The sequence below is a fragment of the Poecilia reticulata genome, chromosome 18, assembly GCF_904066995.2.
Source record: "Poecilia reticulata chromosome 18, P_reticulata-male-v2, whole genome shotgun sequence".
Lineage (NCBI taxonomy): Eukaryota > Metazoa > Chordata > Actinopteri > Cyprinodontiformes > Poeciliidae > Poecilia > Poecilia reticulata.
Genome location: NC_088847.1, coordinates 9,978,746 through 9,989,119, shown reverse-complemented (window position 1 = coordinate 9,989,119; position 10,374 = coordinate 9,978,746). Strand labels below are relative to the sequence as shown.

General features: G+C 38.7%; 1 protein-coding gene across 1 annotated transcript; it reads right to left on the bottom strand.

Annotated features, from left to right (window-relative positions):
- Positions 1-707: 707 nt before the first annotated feature.
- On the bottom strand, positions 708-8,287 carry LOC103475909 (uncharacterized). The gene is made up of 11 exons (XM_008427882.3): positions 8,024-8,287; positions 7,652-7,930; positions 6,948-7,217; positions 6,671-6,739; positions 5,895-6,008; positions 5,653-5,745; positions 5,493-5,543; positions 5,340-5,402; positions 2,881-5,013; positions 2,367-2,412; positions 708-2,013 (listed from the first exon to the last, which is right to left on the bottom strand). Exons 1-8 carry the CDS (start codon positions 8,037-8,039, stop codon positions 5,353-5,355), a joined length of 942 nt encoding a protein of 313 aa, XP_008426104.2. The 5' UTR covers positions 8,040-8,287; the 3' UTR covers positions 708-2,013; positions 2,367-2,412; positions 2,881-5,013; positions 5,340-5,352.
- Positions 8,288-10,374: the final 2,087 nt, after the last annotated feature.

The following is a 10,374-nucleotide window of genomic DNA, read 5'->3' as shown; positions in this document are numbered from 1 at the left end:
GCTCTGTCCTGATGATTACGATGAGTGCCATATCCCAGCATGCAATGAGAGTGGTTATGTCACAGCAGTTGGTGATGTCATAAAGCACCACAGGTCTAAACTACTTTTTTACCATGTAAAATAATCTGTGAACAATTGGCTGGTAAATGTGAAGGTGATTTTCTTTTTTTCAAAAGAAAACTGCAGAACTAGATAAGTGTTGTTTAATGAGTTAGAATATTGAAATGTCTCACTTAAACATCAGAATTGCATAACTTTTAAAAGCGACAACTTCTAAATACACTGAGTAGTGTTCGTGACACAAATGTTGATGAATGAGATTCAATCAGGATAATCCCACACTACTTTAATTACTTTGACTTTGATCTTTCACTGACAAATCCCCTCCTGCTTGATTTCACTGAAGCTCAGAATCATTCAAAATCAGAGCTCAAGAAACATTTTCTAAGCTAAATTTGTATAATAACTTGATATTAAATCATGACAATTTACGTAGTTCCTGTTTCAGCATGATCATTACCACAAAAGGTTAATCTGGACTTAAATAACACGCATTCTCTATTGTTTTCATTATGCAAACTCCAGACCATTTGATAATATTTCAGGATCACAGAGGCAAAACTTTCTACTTGAATTTCTGATAATTACAAAATCACAAAAGATGATCAAAAAAGAAAACTTAAAAAGAAACAGACATAACCCAGCTGGATAATTATATTTCATTAATTTATTTATATAATATAGTTTATTATAATCATTGTTTTTCTAGCAGCAGCAACAAGCCCTGTTGTCAAAATGTGAGTCTGTCAAACATGTTACCATGACAACACAGTTGGTTTAGCAGCAAGCACTCACTCAGGTGTTGTGAACTTTCCCCCTGTACATGAGCGTTGTAAGCGTTGAAACAATTGACATGTAATTATTAAAAACAGTGCATCAAGTTTCAGAGTTTCTGGTTTCTCTGCCATTTTTAGGTTTGTTTGAGTTCAGTGAGTCATGAGAATTTCATAAACAAGTTGATTTGAAAGCAAATCTAAAGAATGCAGAAAAGGTTTGTCACTTGATAGCTGTAAGTTGGTCTTTGATTAACCTGGAAATGGATACGTTTTTGTCAAGAGATGGTTCTGATTTTTTTTAAGTCAGGTTTTGTGATGTTTATCTGCTCCGGACAGATGTTGTATTGCTCTGAGTTTGTAGAAAGTCCAAGAGAACGTCAGATTACAGGAAGTCATATTAATTTGAGCCAGTTATAACAATCGTGCTGAAAATTAAAATGGTTGTAAATGTAGGAAGCAGCATAATGTTAGTGGTTATTAACCCTCTAGAGTTTTGCATTACCCTGTTGTAAAGTTTGAACCGTATTTGTCTCAACACGCAAAAATTACGTGGGCTGTGAATCATCAGCACACTCTGTTAATCTAATTCTGACAAAAGTAAAGTGAACTTCTGGATTTTGATTTGAGGACAAGCCACACAGTGACATAAGACATAGTATGTTCCGGTGCTTTTCCAGGCAACGCTAAAACCCTTTAGAGATTACTGTTCATTTCTCATTTACAAATTACAGCTGATCTTCACATTAAGCATCAGTGTATCAGTGAAAGTGCAGAAAGTTAAAATTTGATATTGTAGCACTGTATCACACTAGCGTACCAGTTTAATATCAGCTGAAAAGTGGACTAGCCTTTTATCTGACTAGCTGTTAGCCTTCCATCATCTGAATACTCCATCAGTTTGTTACTGCATGACATTTTCTGCTTCAGACAAGGAAAGTGTTACTGCCCAATTAATTTCAGACTGTATGTGTCCAAGAGGAGAACACTGCGATTGTCCATGAGAATATTATTGAGATATTCTGTGTCCTGTTGGCGAGTAGATGTTGTGGGTCAGCGTTCTCAGGATGTGGTTTTCTCTCTCCAGCTGCTGGTTCCTCTCCTGCAGCTCTCTCAGTTGTTCTCGTAAAAGCTCCACCTCTTCATGCACCACCAGCATCAGGTGACTCTTTACCAGGTCCTGAGGAGACGAGCAGAAACAGATGTGTAAACTTAGAGAAAGGTGAAAGATGTAAAAAAAAAAAAAAAAAAAGTTAAGTTATATAATTAAAAAAGGAGGATGGGCAAGTGAAGACAGAAAGAGGTAAAAAACCAAAAAGTCATCGTTCTGTCTTCCAAATGTTACATGAAGTGCAGGTGTGTCAATCTGCATCTTCCAGTAGAGGGTGCTGCTTGAACATCACACAGTTAGAGTAATAGTTTATGACTACAGCGGTTACACCGGATTCAGCAAAGCAAATTAGTTAAATGTAGCTTTTGAAGTAAAATTCAAATCGGTGGCAAACAGGTCGAATCAAAAGCAGGAAGACTTACCATTGCCTGCTCAATTTTACCGTCAATGCCCAAAAGACTGGAAGAGCTGTAAAGAGATGCACAGGTGAAATAGATACAGACAAGGTGAACAGGGGTGACAAAGTAACGGCTGTAGTTGGATAGGATCCAGCTTGTGCCATTTTCAAGGCCTAAAGTAATGATCAGAAGTTACTTGATATGGAAACAGATGTCAGAGCAGGTTTAGGTTTTCATGATGCATGTGAGTTGTTGTTGTTCTTTGAGGTAAAGTGATCATACATGATGCACCGTCAGTGATTCAAATAACACAATTTGAATTACGTAAAGACTTATTGTGGATTTTCATAAAGTCATATGGAAGACGGCTTCTTGTACCCCAGAAAGTCAGAAACAAAACAATGATATTGAAGTGCATATATTCCCAATAATGATAATCAATTTAACATCAGTAAATAATGAGTGTGAATCTGCACTTTAGTCTAAGACATTCAACCCCTTGTAAATTAGCTGTTACCTGCACCATCCCCACGGTTACCTGTGGTAAAACAGCAGTAGTGACATCATGGTTAAATCGGAACCTCGCCCATTGGGCGTAGCTCTAGCAGGAACTGACCGATGAGGACAGGCTGCAGGAAGCAGAGGATTCTGGGACACAGAGGCGGCCGGAGCTATTGAGACGACGTCTGATCTTGGTATGCTGGAGGGCCGCTGCCGAGTTTCTGCAACTGAATGCGCTCTGGAGGGTGGGGTCAGGGATCTGTGGTGGGCTGTCGCTGAGGCGCGCGGCCAGGACTCCCTGATTGCCGAAGTCTGGCCTTTGGCCTTCTTACGCTCCCGCAGCACAACAGGTGCCTGTGGTTGCCTAGCAACGAGTTGCAGAGACCTGAGAGGTAGTGGAGGGGTCGAAGAAGGATAGCGCTGAGAATGATTATGAGAGGCAGCGTCAGAGAGCACAGAGGATGACTTCTTCTTCTTTACGCTCATGGACATCTTCTGTCAAGTCATTGGCCTCTGCCAGCAGGACTCACCAATCAGGACCCAGCTACATCATTTCCAGTTTAAAAATAGTCCAGACAATCAAAGTCCTTGCAGTGAAATAAGCATTCAATCAGACAAGTGCTTACCCATAAAGTGGTATTTAAAGCCAGAACAAGTTTTTGTTCTTATTGGTGAGTCTTCATTGTGACGCCATCATCAACTCTTGGCCTCTTTTCAGAGGCTGATTGGCTGACACTCATTCAGAACCAGCTGGTCATCTCAGGATATCCAGATGTTGACTTCAGACTGAAACTCTTTCGAGAGTATTTCTTCCAACAGGACTTTCTGTCCCACTCCCACTCAGTCTGGTCTCTGGTTGGCCGTTGCCTCATTCCAGCCCCTTCCCACTCATCGTTTCAGCCAATCAGAGGGCAGCAGAGGCATTATGCTCTGCCTACACACACAGACAGAGCCTCATTCATTCAGTCAGTCAGTCAGAGCCTGATGTCTTGTCAGTTCAGTCAGTGCTTCAGACTGTTACAAATTCAAATCTTTAGGGTTTGTCTTTATCTGATTCAAGTGTTACTTGAATCAACAAATGCATGTACACATCAGTAACCTTCAGTCTGAGCCAATGAGAGAACCGTTGTCCAGGGTTTGCACTTTGGTCTGTAATACGGTTGCACAACACAATAAGGTGAAACCCATTGTGACAGCTCTTATTTTTAAAAATATCATGATGCTCATCTCTTGTACTTCAGCAGTACAAGAGGTAAGCAGGTAAAATACTTTCCAATGTGTTCGTCAGTGAAATCAGGTTGAGCATGACCCGAGGCAAAAGGGTAAATAATCAGAGGTTAACTGAAGTTTTTTTTTTTTTTATAGAAAAACCCACAGGATTATTGACCGTCAGAAAGTAAAGAAAGGTTCAATGCTAGCTAAATATAAATTTGCATGTAGATCACCCAACTTGGAAGGATATAAAGAAATTAGTTATTGACCATATGGTCAAAATAATTATTGGCTCTGCTCTTTCACCTGTCTGACTTTGAGGGTATCTTGAGTTTGTCCTTCCTGATCCAAGTTTTCATTTTTGAGGCAAACTTAAATAAAATGTGCTCTTATCAGATCCTATGTATCGGCCCTTGATCAAGATTTTATTTTTTTAATTGATGGTGTCTGCTTGTGTCTAGGCTTTCCCTATCCCCACTGAGCTGATTTGGTTTAGTATGCAAAGCTTGCAAAAATGTAAAGCAGACCCTCCACATAACTTGCTATTAGTGGTCTCAAACTTTTACAGTGGTGTTGGCATGGACAGAGCGCTGCCGTTGTGTCTGTGTTGTGTCCATGCCATGTGATTGTCTCCGGGATATAAGTGTAGGCAGAGAGGTAAAAAAAAATCTGTCATTTACTTTAATGACATTTAAAGCAAAGCGTTGCATTTATAAGGCAGGGGAATGCAGGAGGAGGTTATTCAAAGACAAGCATATATGATTTGCTTTCTATTTCTACTTTCCATTTTTATAAGCAATACATTATGAATGATCAATTACAAAAGCTTGATTTCTAACTGATTTTATGAGTGGTGATTATATTGCATCCAGAATATGCAGGTCTTTATAAAGCTTAAAAATGTCTTGGTGATTTTACAGGACAACAGATGTTTGCGCCACTCCTTTTTCTCCTGGACCTGAAACACACCAAAGTAAGTTGCTATGGACACAATAAGAAAATAGAATGGATAAAGTAAAGGAAATAACCAAAATGTCTTGACTGAAATATTAAAAGCATTTACTCAGTTCTACTATCAGTGTTGCGCTGCAGAAATATTTGCAGGTAATTCTGCTTTAATTACTGGAATCCAGGTTTAAAATAATTCAAGTCATTCTGTGGTCATATTACTCTGTTTCAATGAGTCCTTATTATTAGCGTCTTTAATTAAAATGTGATGTTATGTATATTTTCATGTTTTTATTCATACAGGTGAGGTAAACATTTTATAGTTTTTGTACATACTGTTTCTATTGCGCTATTTCAGCTGATCACACGATGCGGCACTGTGATCTCCAGCTGCTTCCCCTGAAATATTAATGTAACATTTAAACACATCAGGCAGTCATGATATTACATTTGCTAATATTTCTACATGAATCAAGGTGTATACTGTACCAGTGTCCAGATTTCTGCTTGGGGGGATGGATTCGTAGATAGCTATGTCGCCTGCAGGGTAAAATTAGGATCTTTAGCATAGTGGGGGGGGAGAGGGGGGGGAGTATTTTTCTGGACAGTAAACGGCAGCCATGTTGTAAATTCATTATTCAGGCCTGACCATGAGTAAGATGACTGTAAGGACTGTCTGGATCTGGGTCGGCTGTTTGTTTTTCACCAGAGGCTCGACTGGATTCCAAACGTGAAGAAAGCTCTGGAGATTGAACAGGAACAGAGCGTATGTGTTTATGTTAAAATTATTCTTCAAAATTAAGGAATTCAGAACGATGTTACAACGTGGACCTGTGAGGAGAGGTCTTGTCTGAAATACGGATTTGGGATTATTAATTTTGAAATTCTTACCTTTGATTTTTCTGAGCAAAAATATAAAAAGCAAAACCAGACTTCCACTGAGTAGGAGATTTCCACAAACCATCCCCGTCATCAGTGGTGAAAAGACAGGTGAGACGCTTCCCTCTGTAATAACACACCACTAGTTACATCTAGCGTTGTATGGGCCCCATGACAAAACATCAAACTGGGCCCCAATCGCCACACCTGTTGTCACCACATTTCTAGCCTTTAATTGACTCATCTAAAGCTTCACATTATTAACTTTAAACACTTGCAACTGTCTCGCTGCCTTTACTCCAATGCTGATACTAGCACAATATTTACTGCTAGTAAAATGTGCATGCACAAGGTAAGAATAAATTGAGACGTAAAACACGTACTAAAAGCTATATTTTATTCTCTATTTTACATTGCAAAAATTCAAAAATTCTCAAAACATTCTTGAAATATAAACTAGCAAACTTAAATACACATTTATAACTATGCAACATTTACATCACAACAAACCAATGATTAAAAAAAAACTGTTTGCATCTGATTGAGCTTTTCTCGTAAGCTCAGATAGCACGCTCACGAATTTAACAAATGACAGCCTCCGGTTTAGACAAGAAGCATTTTTTTTTTTTCAAATTACCATTATTTTGTTTGTTTGAATTTCTGTTAATAGCAAATATTTTACTTTTATTGTGTAATGTTAAAACAACAAGAGAGAGAAAAGTCCCGGAAGCACCACTGCACCGACACGGACATTAGCTACGCATGGTGTTGCTCATGGTGTTGCTCACCTTTTTCACATGGTGGACGAGTTACGCTGGTAGGAGGAGCTAATGGGTCTGCTGCTGACTCTGACTCATCTGTTGTTGCATGTGGTAAAAGTCACAGGGAAAATTACTTCAGGAAACCACTTTTACGGATGTATATCGTCCTAACATTCCCACCGTATACAGTGCAAAACCGAGATAATACGATGACTATCACGTTTTTGTGTGTGTGTGTGGGCCTGGATTAGCTAAGTACAATTGGATTCATGAAGTTGTTTGCTTGTGCCAAATGGAAACTTACGGTTTGTGCCGACTTTCAGTGGCTCACTGAACTCCGTGTAGTAAACTGGCTCTCCTCTTCCTCCTCTGCACCAGTAGAGTCCTCTCTGGTAGACAATGATTTGTTTGTTGCTCACAGCAGCATCGTCTCCAGGCTCGATTTCAGAGGGTATTTCACCCATGTACCAGAAGTACGTCCAGGTAGATGGTGATGTGGACACATAGCAGGTCAGGACCCAATGTCCATTCCAACTTAACAAGTCAACATTTAGCGTTGCCTTTGGCTTGCTTGCTGTTTATGTCGGAGAAATATATAGTTAAAAAAGTGGCATGAAACTTTTTAATTTAAAAGTTTCAGTGGCATACGTACTTTTAAATATAAAAAAGTTTGTTATATTTTACATTCAAAAAAGTAAAAACTGAAGCATAGTTTCACACTAGCCACATCCATCCTCAGTCATTTCTAATAATGGTAATATCTATTACAATGGCACATTGAGAAAATAACTTTTCTCCTTGTAATTAATGAAGGCATCATTGGAAAATTACTTATTAACTCAATGTTTTTATCTTTTTGACAACCAATTGCAAATAATTCTGTATTTTCAGTATTATTACCTACATAATCAGACCCAAATCAAAGTCAGTGAGCTGGAGTTTTAGATTTATTATCTAAATGGATAAATAATAACTCTGAGTAAAATGAAAAAATAAGAAAAAACTTACAAAGCACAGTTAATCTGATGGGATAACTCCACATTGTGGGATGCAAATCCATCTTCTGTTTCCCTTTGCACCAGTAGTCACCGGCACTGGAAACGGAGGTGTGGAAGACCCAGTCTCCAGTGATTTTCGTTGAATTTTCCGAGCTCGTCGTTCTCCACTCGTATTCCCACTGAGCGCCGTCACCGTCCGAGATGTCACACGTCAGACTGATCCTCTCTCCGATAAATATTTTGATCCAGCTGGGATTTTGTGTTATCCTTGCTGTCTTCAAAGGTCTTTCTAAAGGTGAAAAACACGAATTACTGAAAAGAATTCAAGGTGGAAGCGGATGCTGTATGTGATACGCATTGTTTTACGGGCAAAACACTTCACTTATTCTCTCAATCATAACTGTGTTGCTGTCCTCTGTGAAAACAACTGGATCTCCTCTTCCTCCTCTGCAGTAGTAGATGCCTTCTTCTGAAATAGTAATATTATGTTCTGCTGTTCCATTTTTTATCGTGAAAGATGTAGAATATTCTGATGTTTGTCTTTTGAACCAGTAGTATCTCCAGTCTGCAGATGCGTCCACAGAGCAAGTCAGGGTCACAATGCCACCCGTTGGTACTCGCCTGCTGTCTGCTCTGAGTGAGGCCTGCAGCACCTTTGCTGTTCAGTTGGCAAACGACGAAAATAATAAAGTTCACCTTTTTACCTGAGATATGTTTCTAAGTGTTACTTTCTATGTTCCATCAAATTCTTTATTTTAAAATGTCATTCTTTTGCAGACTCAAATTTCTGATTTCCTTAATGTTCTGGCCATTTGAGAACAAAACATTTACCCACTTGCATATTAAATGATGCATAAACTGGGAGTTAAATGCAAAGGTCAGCACTTACATTGGACAGATCCATAGTCGATGAATGGACCAAACACTTAAAAAAAAGAAGAAAATTTAGGACTAAGTCGAAATTAACCCAAAAAGAATACAGGTTTCTTATTACAAGCTTGATATTCATATATACATTTTTGAATTTGAACATTGTTCCAGTTTGGTTTCACATTTTTTAAAATATTGCTGATACATCAAGACTTCTTGAAAAAAAAATAGTAACCCTTTTAAAATGATTCAAATTAAGGTAATTTTTTAAAAACCAAGATGCATAAAGAAAACAAAAACTATCTTTTACTCACAAGTTAGGAACAGTGCGTATAACCAAGTCTGTACCATCCTGTTTCAGTCCGACAAATAAACACTCTACTACTCGGGGACAGTTTTTATATCAGAATGACATCAGCAATATCTGCCTCTGCTGCCTCTCTTGACTTCATTTGCCTTAAAAAGAAACTGTGAACCGCAGACTTAATTTTAACACCGAGCGCTTCACACATTTTGCAGCCCCTGTGAGTCAGTCTGGAAAATTAATAGTAAACATATTCCCCCCACCCGCATGCTTGTGCATTTTGCATAAACTCGCACATGATCTGAATAAACCTGATGAAAAACTTAAACACAGTACATTAACTTCATAATTATTAGTGTTGTGTTGCCTAAATCTATTTCAGCAACACGTAATTTATATAATTTCCAGCAAAAACAAGCGGGGTGGTGTTTTGCCTTTTTTATGTTTTATGAGGTGTCATGAGTCTAATCTAAATTATGCTTAAATCAAAAGCACAGCAGCTAAAAAAACTGATTCTCAGAGATGCTTTACAATGAAACCAGTCTTTTCTATTCATGCACACATTCGCATGTTGATGATGACAAGCTAGTGGGGCAGCCTGACTGAAGCGAAGCTGCCACCTGGCCTTCTGCCGGAGGATACGATGACATAGTCGGACGAAGCAGGAATCAAATCGATGTTCCCCCCAGTTACAGAACAAACTCAAACCACCGTTGCCACCGTCACTATATCATCACACCTACATCCTCCACAAATACCAACCTGGTGTGCAAGAACTGTGTAAGAAAGTTGTTATATTGAAATATAACAACTTTCAATATAACATTTAATCTAAACATCTAAACATCCATCCAGCCATTGAATTAACTCACTTATCCATATAGGCCAGTGGCTTTTCTCCAGCAATCGTTGGGCGAGAAGCAGGTATTAGTTTTAGTGAAGTGTAAGACAAAACCTTGCCTGACAGTCACTAAAACTGTCCACAACAATAGAAGTGTGATATTGTTGTGGAACTAAATGCTCTCAGAGATGAAGCGCTGGAGGTGTGAAACCTTGCAAGCAATATTTCATTCTTCCATTCCGCATTAGAGGTGTGAAGAGGTTTGAGTGAGATCAAACCTTTAAATAGACCCAAATTCACCTCTGAGATGTTAACACCTTTAAGGCTATTGATACTGTCGAGCCATGACACATAAATTGGAGCAAAGTGAGGCGGACTCTCTGCTATTGTTTGTTCTCAAGATTGTGGTCATTTAGACTGCACGCCACAGTTGACACAAACTAACACCTGCTGCACAAAAAGAATATTTATCTGACTATGTGAAAATGTGGTTGAAGACATCATCATGATCTCATCCGGCGTTTCACGCCTGGTCATTATTTCTGTTTTGTTCCAAGCCTCAATTTAGCAGTATCCTCAACTTAGCATGTTAAGTAGCTTGTAGCACTGGAGAGTCAGAGACAAAGTGGATTATTCCTTTAATATTATTTTCATTCAGAAAGTGTCGCTGAAAAGACTGGGACCTAATTGCCTCCTTTAAAGAAAAAATTCTGCTTTT

What these genes read in the sequence shown, in the direction of transcription:
- LOC103475909 (XM_008427882.3), bottom strand. An exon ending in CATCAGATTAACTGTGCTTT is followed by an intron (nt 7,218 to 7,651) that starts GTAAGTTTTTTC and finishes CGACATAAACAG; the next exon opens with CAAGCAAGCCAAAGGCAACG. An exon ending in ACTGAAAGTCGGCACAAACC is followed by an intron (nt 6,740 to 6,947) that starts GTAAGTTTCCAT and finishes ATGCAACAACAG; the next exon opens with ATGAGTCAGAGTCAGCAGCA.